This window comes from Mytilus edulis, chromosome 4, assembly GCF_963676685.1.
Source record: "Mytilus edulis chromosome 4, xbMytEdul2.2, whole genome shotgun sequence".
In the NCBI taxonomy this organism is placed as follows: Eukaryota; Metazoa; Mollusca; class Bivalvia; order Mytilida; family Mytilidae; genus Mytilus; species Mytilus edulis.
Window position 1 is genome coordinate 80,166,859 of NC_092347.1, and position 24,229 is coordinate 80,191,087.

Sequence of the window (24,229 nt, forward strand, 5' to 3'; positions counted from 1 at the left end):
GTATTTGGCAAACAGGAATTTGACAATAAAATATATATCATACATTGAAAAGAAATTAAAAAAAAAATTTAACCAAATATCCTTAATTTCTGAGTTTTTTGTTGTTGAAGCAAGTGTGATAAAAAAAAAATTACACATGGCTGTTACATGTACAAGTCAAAGAAATACATGAATTTGACAATATAGACGAGAAATGACCGATCAATGTTGTTGATACATGAATTTCTATTTTAATGATAGAAAATAATCATATGGTCACTGATTGTGTTTTTGGTGTACCGGTAATAACCACCTGTTTATACCGAGTGGGTTGTGAAAAACATCAAAATACTCTTTTATGACTTACAACACAATGTCATTACGCTTATCTGAACATTTTGTGGTATTTTTCATCTAGAAATATTTGAAACATTGCCCATTGACTGTAACTTGACCTTAAACTGACTGATCTTAATCGCAGATATTCAGGCATTTAGCATGATACCTTTTAGGGTGACAATAAACAAACATTTTCAATATTATTAATAATGATAATAAAGTTGTTTTACAAAAATACAAATGTAAAAATTTAGGATCTGTTGTGTATTGTGAAAAACAGTAGAGAAATAATATTGCAAACATTTTTCAAGACTGAATTGTAATATTTGAGCAGGGTAGCCATAAATATTAACTAAAGATCGTGTTACTTTTGACAAATAAAATGTTGCCAGTATAATACAGGCTTTGACTTTATGGTGAGACATAAAAATATGATTTAACATTTTAAAAGCACCAACTTTTTACATTTCAGCAATCTGCCTATGCTATGAATATAAAAATTCAGAACATGTTACAAGTTCACAAGCACTACTATAACTAGGAATCTCTTTCATAAAAAGTCTCAATTGCCTAAACATGTTTTGATCTTCTTTGGTGTTCCGTGAATATCTTTTACATTTCACTAATTTATCTGTCAAGTAATGCAACCACCAGATGTTGGATTTAGGGTTAAACTTTTCCCAGTTATTCCTAAAAATAAATATACAATAGTACAGTTGCAAAACAAAATACACTTCATCATGTTCATTCATAATTATAATATTCAAGTTTTTTTTCAAATTTGTAATATCACTCTAAAAAACATATTTTAAACTTTTGTAACAATAAGTAGTCCAATGCATGGTGTTAATATTTGTACAATGATAAACTAGTTGAGACACTGTAACATACCAATGGAGAATTAATTTGTTCTATTAAATATTTTTCAAGCATATATGGTATTATTTTTAGTTTGCAAAAACCCATGTTCTGTAATAACCTTGATCATACATGTCATATGCATACTTTTCTAATCATTTTTAGATATTAAAATACTCTGATTTGAGGTCATTGGAACTAATTAGGCCAAAAAACTCAATACTCTGTATCTTTTCTCTTTCATTGATTGAGGAAAAATTGATATTTGTTGATATTTAATTGTGAGGTTTTGCCTGTCTGCTCATTTTAAATCACAGTTTTTCTATACACATGGAAAAAAGTATTGCAACACCTTGATTTTTCAAAAATTGAAAAATCAGCCTCTTTTTTTGGATGATATATAATAAGATATTTGTATAATATTATTGAAACATAGTTTATGATAACATTGGCATTGAAACGAACAAAAAATGTTTAAAAAAAATGATTTATATAACCACAATTTTAATAACAAAATGAAGCGTTTTTTGTACAAAAAAATGCATTTTACAACTTTGACTGTAGTCGAACTTTACAATGTCAGACATTTCAAAATTAATCTTCAGATGACTGTTCACATCATGGTTGATCGTTATACGCCAAAGAATTAGTACTTTGTGCGCAGCCTCCATTCAAACGGATAACCGCATCTTAACGTCTTCTGATTCCTGCCAAAAATCAACTAATTTGTTGCTAAGGTAGCAGCAACCATTTCTGATGAAGGGCATTGTTTATTTCATGATGTGTTTGAACTGGGGTGTCCTTTCGCGCACTTCCCGCCCAAAAGTGTCCCATATATGCTCGATATGGTTCAAATCTGGGCTACGATCCGTCCACGGAAGATGACCCGAATTCCATTGGAACAATGAATCTTCCTCCATGATGCTAATTTTCAATTTTAGCGAGCTCTGCACTACATTGGATACGGAAAACTGTGTGTCTGTTTGTGAACAAAGGTCTCCGAAATGGTCTTATCGCACGATAACCAGTAGCGATGAGTCAATCTCGAACAGTTCTTGTTAAAAGGTCCCTGTATGCCAAACACTCTCTTTTTTGGATTGTATTGTATGCAAGGGGTTTCCTTCTGACCAACCTTTTTTATGCTTGATTTTCACTAGCAAATGGTATAGAGGGTCTTCTTTATTTCGGAAGGTCTTTAACATCGTTTAGTGCCATTTTTAATTCTCAAAACGACTTCTAGTGGAATGGTGATGACCAACAATACGTGCAGTTATTACAGCGACCTCCTGCTTCACTCATGCTGATAATCTGTCATCTTGCTGCAGTTAAGAGTTGTCGATGACCCATTACAAGGTGTCAATCACATAACTTTAAAATTTTGGTTATTTAAAGTGTTGAAAACAATGAGGATGAAAACACCTGTTTTGCTGTTTATGGGTACAGTAGCTGCATGTGCAGATAAAAACTTACCGAGTCGATATTTATTGATTAAACTCAGGTGATACTTGAATAATGTTTAAGTAGTTCTATTTTACCAAATTATATCACAAAAAAATAAAAAGTGTTTTTTTAATTTCAATTTCAATTTGGTGTTGCAATACTTTTTTCCATGTGTAAATAATCAAACAATCCAAAAAAATTGGTTTCCCATCAAAAATAATAAATGTTCAGTTATTTCAAAAGAAAATCCCCCCACAGCCAACAAACTTTCTATAATGATGATAATATATGGGACATGATTACTGATCAACATACCCATTTTCTTCCTTCATTTTTCTGTAAATCTCAAACTGATAATCTCCTGTCCCTTCAAACAATGTATCATCTGTTGACAAATCATTGTATGTTGTTACTCCCTCTAAAAATAAAAGTATACTTTTTAAAATTACTACATATAAAAGCAAGTAAGGACTAAATTAAAATATTGTTTGTTTGCCCTTTTCCGATCATATTTTTTGATACAGGGTTGGTAGGTAGGTAAAATATTTTCTTTTTCTTTCCCAAAAAATAACTTAGCTCGGTACATTTTTTGTCATGGGTAGGCAGGTAGGTATAATGCTCTATTTTATAGATACAAAATCTGCATGATGTCATTTTTGCCTGTATTGCTTTTGTTTAAGTATGCTTTCGCTAATAAGTTTCTGGGACTACATGTATAAGAAAAAAATAGTCCCAGGAAGTTTAAAAAAAAATTATCATGTAGAATGTGAAGTTTATTCCTATGCACTACTATTTTGTTTTCAAATATCAAAATATGGGGCTGTGTGGCATATTTTCAACGTTTATATGCCTGGAACTTTTTAGAGTTTTAACTTACACTAATATTCTGTACTACGTACATTGTACGCTTACCTCGACCTAAAGGTTTTTTGTAAGAGATAACTTTGTCCTGGTAAAATATGTCCAGGCAGAAATTCATTACTAGTAGAAAATGTCCCAAGAGTGATTAAATTTTCGTGTGTGCCAGTGTTTCAAAAAATGCTACAAGACTTGAAACTCAATTGTCTAGTATTTTACATCACATTTATAAATGATCTGTATGGAAAAACTTGGCGATTTTACTCCCAAATATTCTCCACTTTACAGACATTTGGTTCATGTCAGATATACATAATATATCAATGCTGGTCAAAGGCATCGTTAACATAATCATCCTGATCTACGGATCACCAGGATACATAGGATACAACGTCAGTTTACAAAATATTTTGTACACACGCTGATAATTTTATATTGGACAAACTTTTTTTAATGAACCCTGCTCTTCAAGTATAAAGATATATGTGTACTGATGTGTAACTTTATCTTTGTCCCAATATATAACCTCAAAATTAAAAAGAAAATCTCTTATCATATGTTCGTCATATCATGATTTCAAAACTTTCAACATCAATTTCAAACAAATGCTTTGAAACTCTAAATGCATGTGTTTGCGTCAAACGCTCAAGTGATTCCAAATGGATAAGACTCGAGGATTCCGGTAAAAAAGTTTTGAGCGGGAATGACAAATATAAGATTTTTGGTAGGAATGAAAAAATAAAATAAAATAATAACTTGCTGGTAAATACAAATAAAAGATTTTCAAGCGGAACGAATTTATAGGATCGGTCGGTAAAGGGCAAACAAACAATATTTAATTTTAAGCCTAAATTAAGAAACTATCATATGGCATACACATTATATAATAGAACCTCTATGACATCAGTACACTTAATCTATTGGATGTGTATTGATTGATACTTTAGTCTGGGAGAATATGATTTGCTTATCAGTTTTAATTACAACAGATTTTTACAATTTGTTTCTATGTTGTGGAGTAACACCACTGTCCAGGGAAGGGGGAGGGTTGAACTCTCCCAAACATGTTTAATTCCACCACATTCTTTAATTGTCTGTCCCAAGTCAGTAGCCTGTAATTCAGTGGTTGTAGTTGGTTCATGTCTGCCACATTTGTTTTTCATAAATTGTATTCTATAAATGAGTATTTCATAGCTGACTATACAGCATTGGTTTTTCTTATTGTTGAAGGACACATACTTGATTATTTTCCTTTTAATTGAAATCTGAAATAAAAATTTGTATCTAAATGCTTACACTATTTATTTCTCCCTAGACACCACATACATAAAATAGCTTTTTTTACCTGTATGTAATCTTGATAATGTAAAATCTATGATGCTGACATGAATATTGTGACATTCTAGTTTATAAAGCTGACCCATCAGTTTATATTTTAAATGAGTTTTCTTTGTTTTTTGTACTAGTACATTTCCCCAATGTAAATCTCTGTGTTCAAACTGTAATGCTTCTTCTGCCACAGCCAAAGAAAAGGCAACTTGAACTAAAACACTTTTTGCTTCAAATATATTGTGGAACTGAAAAGCAAAAAGAAAACATGATAACTTTCTTAATACTTTGATAGCTTTTATGTATTCAAAAAATACTAAATCTTGATATCTAAAACAAATCATCTGTCTATCTGTTTATTTATATATATATAATTACTGAAACTGAAAAACTGGTAAATAACCGTTTATCTGAATTCATGTGTAGATTCATTTAATGACAAAATATTCTATATCAGAAAAAGCTGTATAAAAGATGATGCAAGTAGCACACAATTTTCAAATAATGTTGTACAATTGAAGTATCATTTCTGTTCCTCAAAATCAGTCATATTCATAAAAATATCATTCTTTATTCTTATATTTATATTTATTGAAACATAAAAACTTTATAGCAGGAAAAAATGGCATCATGCTTAAATAAATACAAGTAGATCCTACAAGTTATACAATTTTTGTTTTAATTTCTAAAAATTGATATGTTTTTCTGCACACATAAAATTTGGCGACATAAGAGAAGCTCAGCATGATGCCTGTACCCTAATACCAATAAATAAACAGACACTCCCCCACTGTGCTCATATGGTTGTGCTAATTTGCTAGTACAAGACAGATACATGAAATCCTACCATTTGGTATCCTAGTGTTACATTTTTAATTTGATCTATGATTAACATGAGGACACTAACTTAAGGGGGATATCAAATGTTTACTATGAACTCATCTTGCTTAGATTCATATCTGAAACTATCCTCACCATAGCAGATTCAACATCTTTTCCACCATCAGCAAACTCAAACACAATAAATAGCTGTTGGTCTGTGAACATGTCTATAAAAATATCATTTTATATAAGTAAAAAAATATAATATCAGCAATAAGAATTCAGTTTTTTCATTATTATTTGTTGAATAACAATTTCTGTGGATTTTGTGGGTGCAGGTGAACCAGATATTTTAAATGTACCACAAATCCAAAATTTCTATACAAGATTTTAAGCAGACTTTGTAATAACCATGAAATCAAATGTCTGAAAATGCAACTTTTTCTCAACTCACAAAAAATTGATACCCAAGAAAAATAAGTGAATCCACAGTATTGTAGACTGTACCAGGTAGAGTAATTATCATGTATAGATATAGCACCACTACTATCATAATTTATTAACACATTGTGAACTTTAAAGTAATCTGAGAAGTAGGCTTATAAAACCATAAAACTTTAAAAAGTTACCCTAGCGTGAAAAGTTCTCCTTAGTGACCTATTTAATTGTTCAGTAAAATTTGGCTCTGTACGTGTATACACACACACAAAAATGGATTATAAAAATAGTAATTTATATATGATTTTAAAAAATTAAGAATCTTTTATAATGATAGGATTCAAACAGTTTTCCTATCAAAGTTCTGTGATTCTCAAGGCACTCTGGCTTCCTCCACCAATAAAACTAACTGCCACAAAATAGCACAATAATGCTGAAAGTAGCGTAAACACCAATCAATCAATCAATCAATTTTATATTTATATTAGTGTTTTACAAGGTTAATCAGTTAAAGACCAAACAGCCTATTGTTTATGCGCATCAACTAACGCAACTTGGTAGTGACATAAAAGCACTGTGACGTTGTTTCTAGCAATGAAAAAACATCAAATTATAACGTCCTATTTTGCATTTTTCACGGATTCCAACATGGTGTACGCTTAAAAATACGTCTCCCAAGAAAAGAGGAATTAAACGTCGAGCTGATACCTTGTGGAAATTTAACACAAATGGACACAGAAGATACTCCATATTTAACCTTCGTTCTAATAAAAACAATAAAATATAAATTTTGATCTCGACTTTTTTGCCCCGATCTGCATTTCATTTTTTTTTAATTCTTTCAATTGTGTAGATTTTGTCTTTCATTTGCGCCGATTGTGTACAGGGTACCGGGGTTATTAGATAGGTGAAAGTTTTTTTATGTCCAATTTATGTTTTCTGGTCTGTGCGTCCGTTCGTTCGTTCGTCCCTCCGTCTGTCCCGCTTCAGGTTAAAGATTTTGGTTAAGGTAGTTTTTGATAAAGTTGAAGTCATATCAACTTAAAACTTAGTACACATGTTCCCTATGATTTGATCCTTTTAATTTTAATGTCAATTTTCAAAATTTTCAAAAATTGAGTATTCAGAAGGTAAGGCCGATAAAAAATTATTCCTAGAAGTTTTGACATACTGGCAACGTATGCATGTAACTGATGTCTGGATGATTATCGTAAAATAATGTCAGATCTTGCAATGAATTTAAAATTTATTTATACTGCTTATTTGACAAAATCTTATAATTATGACAAAGGGTCATTGTCGTATGTCATTTGTATCATTTCAAATTGTCTTAAGAAGTAATGGTAAACATTTCGCCTGATCTCACTGAAGATTACAGCTAATTGCCTAATGTAAGTAGATCAACACTTAAGTTAGTTGCTTGCTTTGTTTGTATATTTTGTGATGATGTCCAATTGAATTTAAATATCATATAAGGTTTACATACCTATATATGAAAATAATATTAATTACAAAGCTGAATAAACATTGATACAAACAAAGCAAGGAAGCCAACCAAAGTTTCACCCTACATGCATTAGGAAATTAGCTGTAAGGCAAAACATATAAAATAGTTGTAAATTTAACTTTATATGACAAAAACAATTGCGCCAAGGATAATATCCAACATAAAATCCCTCCCTTTTATTTAACTAAAACTATGACCGGAACGATTGAAAACAAATTTCGATTTTCAATGCCGCCAACAATTTTGATTTTTTTTTTAATTTCCAAAATTACCAGTTTAGATTTATAATATTTTATCCTATTGGAGAAATCTTACTTTGTAGTTTTCAACAGAAAATTATTTCTAAATTAATTTTTGAATTAAAACTTTTTGTAATTTATATTACTGTCTGGTTTATTCAAAACACGTGAGGTAGTAATAACAGGGATTGTATTTTATGATAGATGTATAACGTTTTAGAATCAGAAACTTTAATTCATATATCATACCTATAATTTTAATTTAAATATTAAATATTCAGAAATAATGAGTTCACAAACTAAAAGGAATAATTTCTATAAAGTATAATATTTTCTATACGTTCGTCTTAGTCGGCAAATATAATGAAATAAAGAAGTCCTTCCATGCTTTTGTATGTCCGTCTGTCAACAGTAGTAAATGAGTTCGTAATGGCAAATTTCTGAAATTGACGCGAAAAAAAACCACACACACATATAGTCTTATATAGTCAAATACTCTGTAGTTAGCCAGTGCTATCTTTCATTTCTTTTTTTTCAATAATTTTTCTAATGAGGGGCAGAGGACAAAAACAGAATTTCCTAACAAAAGTGGTGAGAAAGGTTATTTGAAACAATTTTCCATTCCGACGGATGGGGTTTCTGAAGGTTATTATTGTGCTGCAACAACAACATAAGATCTGATACTGACACGTGCATTTAATCTCTTGTATTACCGGATAATAAAGAAGGTGAATATAGTTGTTAGTCTTGGAAATTTAAATGTGGGTTTCAAATGTCAAATTTGCGATTGTTTTCAAATAGTGCGCCAGCAAGGAAAGTTTGTACTATGACGTCAGATGCAATGTTCTGAAGAAAGACAACTCTTTTCTTCAAAAAGAACGAGAAAAAAACATGAAAATTACTCATAACTTTTTTGAAAAGTCGGTGACATACACTTTTTTTTACTTTATTTTGAAGAGTACACATGGCACTTTCCTTCTTGAAATTATTATGTAGAAATCACCGGTAGATATTTTTTAATACTGGAAATGTTTTTCATTTTTACGGGTTTTTTTGGCGGGAATGAAATAAATCATATTTTTAAAGATCAAAACAATATGAGTCTTAAACTCTTGAACCTGTATTTGATAGATACAAATCTACTGTTTAATGTGAAACAAGAATTGTGCTTGTAGGTTTGATATAAAAGATTTTTTGGAGAGTTTATATAACAAGCAAATATTATGTTAATATTCGGGAAAACACGAAACTGAGGTTGCTATAGCAACAAAACTATGTCGGTGACCCCCAATTTTTTTCATCATATTTTGTTCCTCAAATCATGAAATACCTTCACACAAAATTTTAAGGAAAAATCACTGGTAGATATGTAGGACTCGGAGGTGCGATGGGGACGCTGAAGTGCGATGGTCTACGCCGAAGTGCGATGGTCTTTTTTACTGAATTGCGATGGTTTTTTATGATGTTTGGATATTGTGACGTTTTCAAATACAATGTTATTAAACTGAGTGGATTCACAGGCAGGAGAATAAAATTTGTAGATGAAGGTTTCATGCGTACAAAGGAAAGGAAACAGAATGAAACGAACGATTCAAGTCCTAAACAGTTTTGAGCATTAGAGGTGGTGGTTACAAAAATGTGTAAAACTAAGTCAGACAGCAAACCATGGGGAACAAGGCGGCTAAAAGATTATCTTGATCTGCAGATAGGCTAACCAGTGTTCGGAAGCATGTATAATGTATGCTGCAAACATTTTGTTCGACAAATACAATGTCTTGATCTTAATATTAATTTTGACTTCTCTTCAAGTATACATCACATGATTTTGTGAAGACAACAAAAATAGCAATAGCTTTTTGTTCGGTGTGAGCCAAGGCTCCGTGTTGAAGGCCGTACATTGACCTATAATGGTTTACTTTTATAAATTGTTATTTGGATGGAGAGTTGTCTCATTGGTGCTCACACCACATCTTCCTATATCTATAAAATAAAATAAATTATTAGCAATGTTTTCGTAAAATCAAGGATCGATACTTTTGTTTTATTCTAAGATGAATCCTGCTGTGTAAGAAAACACGCAATCTTAGTAATTTATTGTGATTACAGTATTAATCTTCTGCCGTGTGTTAGGCTAAAATAAACCCGAATGGTCTCAACTTGGTGTACTTTTCAATTTCTGCTGCTCAGCGGAGAAGCGGCTAATTCTCAAGCTCTTGACAGAACAAGCGTCAAGTCTCACTATGAGTCAAGCATAAATGGTGGTTTTTATTTCTTAAAAACTGTTATGATACAGATAAATAGACGAATGAGTGTTGAGAGCAATTTATTATCTATGACATGACAAGAACAAGTTACTAGTATATTTGATAAAACTAAATGTATCCTGCTTAGTAAGTACTATAGACCGCCGCACTGAACCAGTTGTTATACGCCCATCAAAATTTTGACGGGACATATTATGGTATACAAATGTCTGGTGTCCGTCAGTCTGTCTGTCCGTCTGTCAGTCTGTCCGGCGTAAACATGTCGCACCGTAACTTGAGAACGACTTATCTAAATTTCATCAAACTTAATATAGTTGTTTCTTATGATGGTCAAATGATCTGTATACTTTTTGGTGAAAATAAGATTTATACTTTTTGAGTTACGGTACTTTGTAACTAAAACAGGGGTGTGCTGGGTTTTTTTTCACATGTCGCACCGTATCTCAAAAACGATTCTTGATTATTGCTTAAAACTTTACACACTTCTTAGTTATATTAAGGCCAAATAAAATAATATGTGTGTTTCCTGTTTCATCTTTGAAAAAAATAGGGTAGGTAGGTAGGGATTTTTTTTTATTTTACCAATTTTTTTTTACATTGAGTCTATGGGAGAGAAATCCTGACTTTAACAGTGCTTATTGAAAAATGACCAAAAAAACTTTAGGGTAGGCTATTTCTAAGCTTAAAATATAGGGTAGGTAGGGAAACAGGAAACACACATGCTTTTTTATTTGGCCTAATCTTAATATCTGTATACTTTTTGGTGATGATTCAAAATTTCATTTTTGAGTTATTGAGTATTTTGTAAAAAAGGGGAGGTTTTTTTTTACATGTCACGCTGTATCTCAAAAACAATTTATGATTATTGCTTGAAACTGTACACACTTCTTTGTTATACTAATCTAAAGATCTGTATACTTTTTGGTTTGATTCAAAATTTTATTTTAGTTATATTTAGTTTTTTGTAAAAAAAAAAAACAGGGGGTGGGGGGGGTGGGGGGGGTTCACATGTCCCGCCGTGTCTCAAAAACAATAAATGTTTATTGCTTAAAACTTTCTCTGAAACTATTTATGATTATTGCATAAAACTTCCACACAAGACGTCGGGCGTATCATGCGCTCATGGCGCAGCTGTTTTTTTTTTTTTTTTTTTTTATCGCACTTGAACACTCAAAGTACAAACATGTCCTCCAACTCGAATCCCTTATACTTAATTTGAGCCATCCAGTCTATTTTCTGACTCCATACTAGTGTGTGCTAAGCGAATAAGTAGCAAATTACAAATTAAAGTCTTTGGTTTGACCTATTAACCAGAAATAAAACCCGATTTCCGAAAATGCGAGACTAGCACGCTAACCACTACACTGTTTTGAACCTACATGTATTTACAGTTTGATAAAAATTTCCATATAGGCTATTTTTTGTCTGATTAAATCAAATATGTAATAAAAAATATACCTTCATGTGCTACTTTTTGAGTTAAATGAGGTCGAAAATTTGTATATTTGCTCAAAATTCGAATTTGGTTCGTATTATTTCTTTCGAAAGAAAGACATAACTTTTTTGTTTTAAAAGATAAACACAAATTGTTTTTTGTTAAATAATTTTTAATTTCTGTATTTTATAATTATCCTAAAAAAGATAGGGGTCCATGCACTCGTTTTCAAATTAAATCAGTTTGAATGATAAAAATCAGTCGAAAAATGCATCTTTTCCCGATATGTCACAGTTTGACGTTGCGAAAATAACATTTTACATTAGCAACGTCATTAACCCCCCTGTAACTGTATCGTATGCCCTTAAATGGGATTTAACTTCAGACCATCGCATTTGGCTAGTATACACGACGTCACAGTTAGACCATCGCACTTCAGCGTACCAACCAACGCACAGCGTATCTAACAACAAGTTAGCGTCACAATGCCACCATCGCTCTTCAGCGTGTTAACCATCGCACTTCAGCGTTGACCATCGCACTTCAGCGTGACCATCGCGGTTCGGAGTACCATCGCGGTTCAGAGTCCTACATATATAAATAGGCTGCTTGGTCTTTAACCAGTTAACCCTTGAAAGGACGGAATATCGAATACCAAATTTGCTAACCAGTTTACCCAACCTTTTTTTTTTAGTTTTAATAGATTTGATATAAATGTGTATTAAAATCATTAACACTTTTGGTAAAATATTAAAAAAATCAACAAGGTAGTTAATTTGACAGATCAAAGGGCCATTGTTTTGATTGCTATAAAATTGTTAACCTTAAAAACATTCTCATTTTACCAAATTAATAAGCTCAAAGACAACGCTGCATTTAATATTAGATATGGTAGTATTGAATTATTAGAAGTCAAACTTCACTAGGAATGCTCAAAGCGTAGCCTTACAACGACCAAGGATGAACCTCAGTTTTATTGTACCACAAAAATGTGCATTTGTAGAGTATTGTATGTAAGGTTTGAAAAATCAACAGATCTTCATGTACTGATTAACTGGTAAATCTGTCAAAAGATTACACTAGTAACCAGTTAGGCATAATTTAAGAAATAAGTCATGGGGGCTTCAATATATTGTGATTTTACCACAGGTTGGCCCTTTATGACAAATATTTTACCCTGAGCAAAAGCGAAGGGTAAAATATCGACATAAAGGGATAACCCATGGTAAAATCACGATATATTGAAGCCCCCATGAATTATTTGCCGTTCACATAAATAAATGCACTTTTAAATTGACGTAAAAGAACGGAGCAAACTGAAAGATAGGTTTGGATGAATCTAAATGATAATTGTACTTATATGTCTTATAAGTATACAAACATAGCTTTAATAATACATTTTAGCATCGTTTGTTTACGTTTCCTTGACCTTGTTTGTGATGATTATCGGTTTCACAAGCATGTTTTATCCCGTAAAATGCTTATATTCTGACTTCATTCATAGTTCTATGACATCAGGTAGCTCATTCATTGAAAAAAGCATATGTTGTGGGGGTAAGATCAGAACAGCCCAAACAATATATTCATATTTTACCACGGGTGTGTACTCAAAGCGTTTGAAGTCCGTCATGTTAGAATGTTCAATTTGACATCACTAATTTATATATAATAGTTTGTGGGTAAATTGATCCAAATAACATATCAATAAAACTTCACAAAAATGTAAATAACTTTTACTACCAGGGTGCTTTTCTACAAAGTTGTACATGTAACTGAAAGGAATCTTAAAATAAACACAAACCAGGTCTATCATTCTGTGATTCTTTTTCTGTGTGGAATGTATCCCACTGCTTTAATAGTTCTCTTGGATACTTTCCTTTTACACATGAAACACTGAAAAAGTAAATATATCACATATATTGATAGTATTATGCAAACCGAATTAAGATCATTTAAGGTGGCTCGGGCCTATTCGAAGTTTCTATCAGAAGTGTCGTATTTTTGGTTATTTTATTCTTTAAAGAAAATGAATCAAATTGGTCGAAAAAAAAATAGGGGGTCACGGACCATTTAAGCTCAAAATTTTACTTTTAAACAGGTATGTAAAAGGGACCATTTTTCAATGAAATGATAGGGAAAATACAGGTGTTGACATATTTTTATCGGAATATCAAAAAAACGTTCTATGACAATTTGTCCAAAACTGTAATATGAAAAGCTGGAATATAGCTTTAAAGAATGAGCCAATAAAAAACATAGGTGACCGATAAGGAAAAAAGTTTATTTTGCCTTGAAACCCAAATTTTGGCGGGAAAATGGGTGAAATGTCATTTTGACCCTTTAACAAATACGGATTATAACGAAAATATTCTATTAGTAACATAACTACAATGATAAAACATTTCTAATCAATCAAAATATTTAAAAAAATTATGTTGAATTTACGACAAATACTTTTGTAATTCATGCGTGAAATTATGCGCAGTCTAATAGTCCCGATCCACCTTAATGACTATTAAGTAAAAAAAAATATTTAAAAATCCAGAATAGTTTCTGAAGGATGCTAAAAAATCTCATTTAAAATCAGTAAATGCTGTGAGCTTGACATTTGAATTTCAAGTTGATAGTCATCACTTACTCCTATAAGCTTGACATTTGATCAATCGTCATTAAAATCATTAGGGGTCTTCTTCATCTTATGGGCCAATGTCAAACTTAATTTTTAATCAATGGATACAGGGTTCAAAGGATGTAATCCTCAAACCAACTGGTGACCTTTACCTTTAACCTTTAAATTTATACGATCTTTTTCTCCCAATCAATCCAGTTCAACCAACCTGAATCATGTTTATGAAACACAAAAGAAGAAGCTATAGATTAAAAAAAAATAATCTGGATTTAATGTGCATGATGTAGAAGCACTGAAGTAAACCTCACCTATTGACCTCACAAAAATTATCTGTCTGTGAATCTTTACTGGTTCTTAATAAACTCAGTTCTCTGAAATATAAATCATAACATTCATAATCTCCTTTTATGTACTGCATTATAACTTGCATGCTAGCGTTTCATTTATTTTTACACTCAAAGAATCCAATGAGTAAATATGTGCCCTACCAACTTGCAAACATTACTGAAAATTTGCATTTACAATGTTATTTTACAAACCCTTTTTACACAGCTTGTGCATGTGATATCATATTATAGTTAATTATGTTATCTGATAAGTTTTGATGGCAAAGTTTTTTTGTTGACATGGCATTATCAGTTTATTTTCATCTTAAAAATTTCGAATTGCGATTGGTATATTTCCCCGCTCTCTTTTTTTTTAAAAATAATTATGAATTTTTCATTAAATGAATAACAGAATAGTGAACTGTTAGGGCTGAAAAAAAGTGTAATTAAATATCAATAGTAATTTTTGCATTTCGTCCTCCAATTTCAAAATAATAAGGAAAAATGCAAAAAAATGCATAACTGACATCTTATCAAATATGGTAGATGTGACATTTATTTTCTTATCAGATCTTTGTTTCAAGATTTTTAATTTACAACTTTGAATGGACTGAAATATCATTAAGTGCACAGAATTTGCTTACATATATTTTTGTCAAAATTGTACATGCAATAAACAATCCTTTGGCAATACAAATTATCAAAATTCTTTCTTTGGTAATTTTAAGTATCAAATAATTGCTCTTCTCTTATTTCCCTTCAAAAAGAACATCAATTTATTGTTTATTTGTACCCCATTATATATTTAAACTCTCTTCCCATTTATCAAACAAACCATCGTACTTTGAAATTACAATTTCTGGTAACATCCCTTCAAATGTTTTCTGTGGTTCGTCGTTTACTTCAAAGTCTCCCTCGATTGGTATAACCTAGAAAGTAGTAGTTTAAAATGAATATTAATGAAATATAAGTGGTTAATACTCTTTATAACAATGTTATTTGTCTATTCAAATGTTTGGTAAAAGACTTTTTTCATGTTTTGCACACTTTCATTTTGATTTTATTTACTTTACAGCTTTTTCTTAATTACAAATAGCATCTATTCATCTGTCCAAGTTTTGGAAATTCTATGAAGGTTTGACAAGTAATTTAAGTTTTAAGTTCTGGATACCAGAATGTTCCTTAATGTTGACAATGTAAAATTATAAATAAAAATAATCAGTGAAAGGTGATACCCTTAATAATTGTACACCTAATTTTTTCACAAACAAGCATAAATAAAAGTTTGAGCTTGAAAACTGAATAAGCTGCACAAACCATGTACCCTTCATGTCTAATTTCACCCAAAATTACAAATTCCGACAACCTGTTATAAAATATAAGTCCATTCATTAGTACTGGACTACCAACAAAAATTCAGATAAATGGACAAAATATTTAAATTTTACCTAGATCTCTTGATTATAAAGTAGCCCCATAAAAATTTGAGGCTCTAAGACTTATCTAAATGATCTTTAGAAATGTCCATTATCAGTGACATATGATACAAAGATTAAAATCTTACCAAGATATCTTAAGATATTTACCTTCAAAGCAACAGATTGTCCACTGTTTTGAGTTCTGAACACTTCACCATAAACACCCTCTCCAACTTTCTTACAAATTTTCATCATGCTGGAAAAATTAAAAATTATATACAAATATGCTTTATATGAAGCTATACATGCTATACATAAATCAACGTCACAAGGACAAGATTGCACAGAAAGATCACTTAAGGTTATATTTTACGTTAAGCTTATTGAATGTTTAAAATTTTGTAATGTATTTCAATCTTATTCTTAATGTTGCAAATGAAATAAACATAATAAAGCAAAAATAGAAAATTCTGCACATCATACATGTGTGTTTAATTCAAATTAGCAGAAAAAAGAAATAAATTGCTTGCTTGCAATAAAATAATAAAACGTCATGAATCTAAAAAAAAAAAATCGTAAGGGTTCCATCTATCTTATGATCATAAACAAGATTCTGTCTAAGTTTGGTACAAATCAAGGATAGTTTATGAAAGTTATTAAAATTTTAAAAACTTTAACCACAGAGTGAATGTAATGTTTCCTCGCAGAAAAAGTCCATTTATAAGTAAAATACGGAAAAAATGGAATTTTATTTTTACAAAATTTACTTCTGGATACTTTCTTATGATCATAAACAAGCTTCTGTCCAAGTTTGGTAGAAATTCAGTATAGTTTAAGAAAGTTATATTAAAATTTCAAAAACTTTAACCACAGAGTGAATATTTGTGGATGACGACGACGGAATGTAGGATCGCTTAGTCTGGCTTTTTTGACTAAAGTAGAAGGCTCGACAAAAAGGTAATGACCTCGGTGGAATACATGACTGGAAAGACATTGGGTCATCTTGTTGACAAATCTGAAACACTTTAGACATTGGAGACATCACAACTCTAGGCTGATCTTTCTTTTTTACTGGTGTCAGCATTACCTTTGAAATAAATCATATGGGTACATTAGTATGTGGCTATAACTTATATCAAATAGTATACATTATTTCCAAACAAGTCATCTTTTATATATATATCTAATTGTGCCCCATTATTGTTTATAAAAGAGTTGTAATGTTCCTTTAGTTTGTCATTTTGTTGAGAAATATAGCCTGGAAATTAATTGCAGTTTTTTGTTCCATGTACATGTCGTTTATAATTTTTTCATTTTTCTTGGTAGCTGTTTTTCTCAAATACACAGTGTAATGGATTGACATCTATTAAAGAATTGCCTATCAAACTGACTTTGAGTTACATGTGATATTTTTCTCTTTGTCAGGAGGTCTCATTGTAACTTTGAAATTAAGAACAGTGATACATGTAAAACCACTAGTACTAATTTCATCTATAATTTGATATTTCTTTCTACTCCAAGCATTTATATGTTTCATCTTCTGTAAAAGAAATCTTCAGTGTACAACTTTCTTTATATCATGTTATGAAAAATATAAATGCTGTCAGGTGACACAATACCGTAAATTCTGAAATTAAAGAAATAGGTTCCCCTAGTCTTTTTTAAGTACAAGCAAATTATTTTATAGTTTAGATGATCCTGTCAGATTCAACATATTATATAGATAAACTTACTATCAGTGATTCATTCAGGGATTTCAAATTGCCAATACTTTTGTTTTGAAGAACGGGTGTAGCAGTAGGTGTTTTTAACTTTTGATAAGACAATGACGACACACCATCTAAGCTCTGTCGTCCAGAGGTATCTTGAGCTGTATGATAAGAGCGATCTGATGCAGTGGAGTGAGCAGTATCATATTCTGAGAGACAACAGTCCTCATTTAGCATATATCTTGTTGAATTTCTGCTTTTGTTACTCTCGTTAGTATTATCGTTTGATTCATTTTCCTCGTTCTCCCTGGTGTTATCAGAAGAAGAGCTTTCTTCTTTTCCATCATCTTCTTCTTCTTCTTCGTCATCATCAACACCTTCTTCATCTTCATCAATATCACTTAAATTTTCACTTTCTTCATTACTCGTGTCACTTTCATCTTCATCTTCCTCCTCAGGTAAATATTCAGAAGCCTCTTCATCGATACTATCAATATCATCTTTTACACTCTTATCTTGCTTAATGTCAGATATATCACTGAAAAGACTTGCAGAGTGATCAAAATTATTACTGATTGAAATTGATTTTCTTCCCCTGCGCCCTGATATATGCATTAACAAAAGACTAGTCCGTAATTTTTTTAACTGAATTTGACAATCAACCACAGGACTGATTTTATCATCTCTATCTGATTTCAGTTTCTCAGATTTTAAATTTTTAGCTGATTGCACTGAAACAGGACTATCTATCATACTAGATATTTCTAATTCTGAGCAAGAGGATGGACTGTCCTCAATAGCATCTATATATGAAATATCAGTACAAGAACCTGTATCTTCTTTTGAAAATGAGACATAAGACCTAGTTCGTTTAGCTAATGGTGTACTTGTTTCAATAATGTTTGAGCTCTTATTATTTGTTTGATTAATTGAGCTATGATTTGGTACTGATTTATCCTTATTAGTTCCTCTTGGTGGAGAACCAGAAATACATAAACTATAATCATCAAATTCACTAAAATTACATGAAAAATCTGGTTTTTGAACAACTGTTTTGGTAACAGCAGGCGATTTAGGTTGTCTTTTTCTTTTTCCTGTTACAGCATTACTTTTCTGATTATCATTATAATTCAGATTACTACGATCTCTGAGGGCTCTTTTTGGTCTGTGTGTCTTGAATAAACTTTCATTTCCTGTACTCCCAGTACTATCCTGCAATGAAAGTTTTTGCAATAGGCACATTAATACATCATATTTTTTTACAATTGTTTTAGCGAATATATTTGGTCATAAATGTATGTAAACAAAATGAAAAATTCAAGAACATGACATAATAAACATCTAACTTAAAGAATGCTGCTATTTGTGAGCAATTTAGGAAAGCTGCAAAAATTAACACTAAGAGCATGGACATTGTAAAAACAAGAATGTGTCCCAAGTATATGGATGCCCCACTCACACTATCGTTTTCTATGTTCAGTGGACCGTGAAATTGGGGTAAAAGTTTGGCATTAAAATTAGAAAGATCATATCATAGGGAACATGTGTACTAAGTTTCAAGTTGATTAGACTTCAACTTCATCAAAAACTACCTAACTTTAACCTGGAGCGGGACGAACGAACGGAAGGACGAACAGACAAACAAACAGACGGACCCACAGACCAGAAAACTTAATGCCCCTCTACTATCGTAGGTGGGGCATAAAAATGGAGAATGTGTGTCGGTTACTGTGTCCATGGGACAGTGCAGGTTTAAATATAAAACAGATTCTGCAATTTTTCAATTGAAAATGGGAAATAACTCAACAACAACAAAAATAATTGCCATTAAAATTTGATCTTGATCTGTGTCAGGTGGTTATAAGCATTTCGTATTCATTTGGTTGCAGTCTTGCAGAAAATAAAGCTAAGTTGCGGAAGTTGCAAATTTTCCAATTTTCCATTAAAAAAGGGACATAAATGAAGAACAGTGAATTTGATGCCACCTGAATTCAAACTTGATTTTGGTGGTAATTAGCATTGTGTAAAAGTCTGATAGCACGGAAACTAATTTTGGACATACAGATAGGCATAAATACTGACAAGGGTCAAACTTATTGCCACCTCCACTGCAGGCAGGACATAAAAAGCTAGAGACATTTTGTCTTTTTGCATATCTATTTCATATAAAAACACATATCATCTATGTTTTATGCTTTGAACTTGCTGATGAATTTTCATATTGTAAAACACCAAACGGATAGCATTCAGCCAAAGACTGCATCAGCATGCAGACATACAAGCTGTTATACCATCATGACCATTGACTAGCAAAGTAAATTGTCATAAAAACAGATAATTTTCCAGTTTAAATCACAGGGAAAACAACTAATAAATGTAGACATAAATACCATTTCTGATCCATATCGCTTTCTTGGCAAAATTCTTCTCTTTTGTCTGGTATATCCATTTTCTTTATTCGAGCTTAAAAAAAAAGATCAAAATTAACTGTTATCACAGATAATGTATATTGTTCTATTTTTTTTTATTTTCTTCTTTAGAGAACTTCTATTTAGTGAACTACTGACCAGTACTTTTCCAATGATCTAGGTTATAAATATTTATTTATCTGCACTGATTTTTTAACATGTCTAAGATATTCGTTTAAATTCAATAACAATTATGACTTTCATGACTCTGGAGTGCTCACTTTGTAATTTTTCATACAATCCATATTTGCTATTTCTTTTCAAATAATTGATCAGCACTGCTTTTAAACTCATCTGAAAAATAACCGATGTAAACTTTTAATGAAGTACAGTATGTCAAGAATTGAACCTGTGAGACCCATAACATGAATGGAGTGACACCCAGTATTCTTGTAAGACTTGTCTTCATTTCCCTGCTGCTGCAGGTGACAACATGTATATGAGTTGCATCAGATAGATACCCACCTCATGCAAATGAATATCAATACACCTGTTAAACTTTTTCTGTTGAAAATATCTGTATGCAAAGTCTGTAATTGTTTTAAAGTTGTTGCTATAAAGCTTAGAAAACAAACACAAATTCATCTTTTATTTTGTTGTGACTGTTCCAAAATCAATCAAGATCTTTTACAACAATACCTGTTCCTTTTAGAAACCCCTGCTTTTTTAAAACTGTCTGATGTGTTGATACTAGAGGAGCTCAAACTAAACAAATGCTTCTGCTGTTCGTCTCCTGATGATTCCCATAATTCTTTGTCAACTGTAACCACTCTGCTCCCATGATGTCTACTGTAGGTCTTTACTTTTCTTTCCCGTCCCATCTGAATAATGAAATGAACAAATATAAAGCTACAACCTGAACGTTAACCATCATTACAAGGCAAAAAAAAATTTTAAAAAGCATACGTCATACATGTGAACCTCCCGACGGGAGTACAAAACTCCCGTTTTCAGGGGTCCCCTCCCGTCCTCCCGTCGAAGAGAAAAAAATCCCGTGTAGAAAAAATTTCATGAATGATAATTTTCAGTCGCCATTTTTACTATTTTGTTTACAAAATTTATCATTGAGATCGTAAAAACCCGAGATTTTTTAAGTCGTAAAAACAGGAGGTTTATCGAACGTATCCGGTGTAACTGACATTACCTGATTACGCAACATGTGGAGATTTTATTTCTCGCTAAAGGCTAATTAACAAGTGATAATAGTTTGATTGAACAATCATAAGGTGTTTGTATATCAATTACTCGATGTGGCTTCTGTTTATGGCACACGCCAAGGATGATTAAAGGCAAATACCGATAAATACCGGCATTGATGGAAAATGGAATGTTGTTGTCCAAAAATTTATCGGAAGTTTTTTGATGCCAAGAAAAACACTTATTGTATATGAAAATCTCGAGATGAAAATACTGGAAAAAGGAATGGTTTCAGCTCAATGTGAGCTGTTTGCTACACAAGCTGACTGAAAAATTATATAAGCAAATTCATTATTTTGTACACCATTATGTGTTCAAAATGCCAAAACGACAGTTATCTCCGTCTTCAAAGACACCAGTTTCAAAACAACAGAAATATTTGACAAAGATCAACAATGTTTGTTAATTTATTATTTATTTATTATGTAATAAATGTATAGCATAAATCTCTCTTATATCTCAAGCCAATGCCAATGAAAAACAAATAAAAAAAGATTCTCATCAGCAATCAACAATGTAAAACAAAAGAAAAAAATATTCTCATCAGCAATCGACAATGTAAAACAAAAGAAAAAAATATTCTCATCGTAAAATAAAAGAAAAAAAGATTCTTCTCAATTATTCCTTAATATATGCAGACTTTAACTAATGCCATTCACAAGGAAGATTGAAGAAAAAAAAACATCATACGGTTAGTTTTACGACGAAAAATATGTCGATAAAAAACCTCCTGATCTGAGGTCCAATCTCCTGACCAAAATTTCCAAATCTCCTGATCTGAATTTTACAGTCCATCACATGTATGATACGTTTTCCATAGGAACTATATTTCTATATGCCTTTATCATGTTTATATTTGTTTATGCCTACCCTCATAACTGGTTTTATGTACAATAGCTATCAATTACAATATAGAGCATTTATTTCTATAGCAAAAAGAAATGAAAGTATATATCAGTCAACCAAACACTGTCATTTAGACCATTTTTTTTATTTGGAAGGTCTAGTCTGGAATGTGAACTTTATGTCACTAGAAATCAACCATTTGGAGTAAATGTACATGATGTACTGATGTGGTATCCGGTCGTTCCGGCCCCAAACCGATCCGGCCCCAAGTCAATCCGGCCCAAAGTCGATCCGGCCCAAGTCGATCCGGCCCACGTCGATCCGTCCCCAAGTCGATCCGGCCCCATAATAAAATATGAATTAACTAGATTTTGGAGGAATTTGTCACAAACTTTAACAGTATAAATGGAATTTGAAAAAAGTGTCCGATCGATGATGGTGACAACAGGTCAGTGAAGTATTGGAGTACCAATTAACGAACTATTTTAAATCCATACGAAAATTAGTGTTATTGTGTCTGGTTGTATCGCAGTTTCTACATTTTTAAATTATGAAGTTATTTTCACTGATAACTTTTACTTTGAATTTCATGGCGATTTTAATTTATTAAGTTCACACACAGAATAGCTAAATAAATATTTACAGTCCAATGGAACTTATAAAATTTAACGCATAATAATGACTTATTTAATCAAATCATAAGTCTATAATTGGTTTGTTTATTCAACAATTGTCTGATGATTGTGAACTAAGGTAATGCCACTCGTAATCACTTAATTCAGTCCAATGCTGATTAATAAAAGTTACGTAATCTGTTTTTCAACAAGAAAATGCTAATTACTGCTGATTAATGTTGATGCCTGAATTCTTTTATATACGCTTTAATATAATTATACCCAATTATCTTGAAAACTTGTAATAAAGACATAATCAACCTATTTGTTTTATACTCATCTAAAGAACATATTTTTCAAAGGCCTTTTTTACTTTTTTTACCGTACATCTTTAACATTATAATAAAAATAATAAACATTTCTGAATTACAATTAATATATATATTTATTTTTATTCCTTAGAAATATTTTTTCTTATTGGGGCCGGATCGACTTTACATGTGGGCCGGATTGACGTGGGGCCGGTTCGACGTGGGACGGATCGACTTGGGCCGGATCGACGTGGGCCGGATCGACGTGGGGCCGGATCGACCCGAAAGCTACTGATGTTACTTAAATTTTGAAAATTATAAATCTTATATGCTTATGAAAGAAATATTAAAATTATATTACATGTATAACATTGTCTAAAGCAAGATTAGATATTGCCTCGTCCTAGTTTTTCTAAATCGAGGATGACATGTCCCTACACATGTATTTAACATTCAGTCATAATTTTGTAACGAAATCATTTTTGCTGGGGTTTTTTTTTCTTCATTTTTATGGTTTTGAATGTGTCTTATTGTCATTTTCTTTTTATAATGTAAGTTGTTTAACACAATTTAAAGTTTTTCTTGTACAATTTACATTTTTAAATCATAAATCTTTCCATTTTTCTGTAAAATTTCAAATTGTAAATATCAAATATGGCGCCCTATGCTTCAAACCCGATGTAAAGTTGATTGCGATTGGCTACTATTTTCTATTATGAAAATCAAGACCGGAGACCGCATTTGTTTCCGGAATTTAATCAGCGTTTTTATCAAATAAATGTTATGCATTGACTGCGGAAAAACAACAGTGAAGTAGAATAAATAATACAAAATAGAAAATTATTTCTCAGTTATTAATTTTTGCTATTATTCTTTATTTAAAACAAAAGTCAGTTTCTTTATATTAATCACCCGGTTTTAAAATTATTCGCTTTCAGCATTTTTAGTTTTTTTTCATTTTTCTATTATCAATTTCATCTGCCAATGATTTTCTATTCGGTCGATTAATCAATCTTTAATTTTTGTGCATAATATATGTTCACATTGATATTAATTTTGTCTATAAGTACTTCAACGGTTTTTATATTTTATTAAAAAGAAATATATATGACTGCACGCACAGTCCCGGTAACTGTACATAGTAAAGATGGGCCTCGTCCATCTAAGCAGAGACATGAAATAATACAATTATTGTACTACATG

General features: G+C 31.4%; 1 protein-coding gene across 1 annotated transcript; it reads right to left on the reverse strand.

Moving 5' to 3' along the window:
* Positions 1-267: 267 nt before the first annotated feature.
* On the reverse strand, positions 268-23,723 carry LOC139520670 (serine/threonine-protein kinase haspin-like). Its single transcript, XM_071313525.1, has 13 exons — positions 23,622-23,723; positions 20,698-20,879; positions 19,981-20,053; positions 17,615-18,802; positions 16,847-16,968; positions 16,050-16,137; positions 15,307-15,392; positions 14,446-14,508; positions 13,310-13,401; positions 5,779-5,852; positions 4,820-5,051; positions 2,932-3,034; positions 268-1,008 (listed from the first exon to the last, which is right to left on the reverse strand). Exons 2-13 carry the CDS (start codon positions 20,877-20,879, stop codon positions 804-806), a joined length of 2,508 nt encoding a protein of 835 aa, XP_071169626.1. The 5' UTR covers positions 23,622-23,723; the 3' UTR covers positions 268-803.
* Positions 23,724-24,229: the final 506 nt, after the last annotated feature.

What these genes read in the sequence shown, in the direction of transcription:
- LOC139520670 (XM_071313525.1), bottom strand. Translation starts at nt 20,879, where the DNA reads ATGGGACGGGAAAGAAAAGTAAAGACCTACAGTAGACATCATGGGAGC. An exon ending in CCCTGAATGAATCACTGATA is followed by an intron (nt 16,969 to 17,614) that starts GTAAGTTTATCT and finishes TTTATTTCAAAG; the next exon opens with GTAATGCTGACACCAGTAAA. An exon ending in ATTATCAAGATTACATACAG is followed by an intron (nt 3,035 to 4,819) that starts GTAAAAAAAGCT and finishes TTTTATTTTTAG; the next exon opens with AGGGAGTAACAACATACAAT.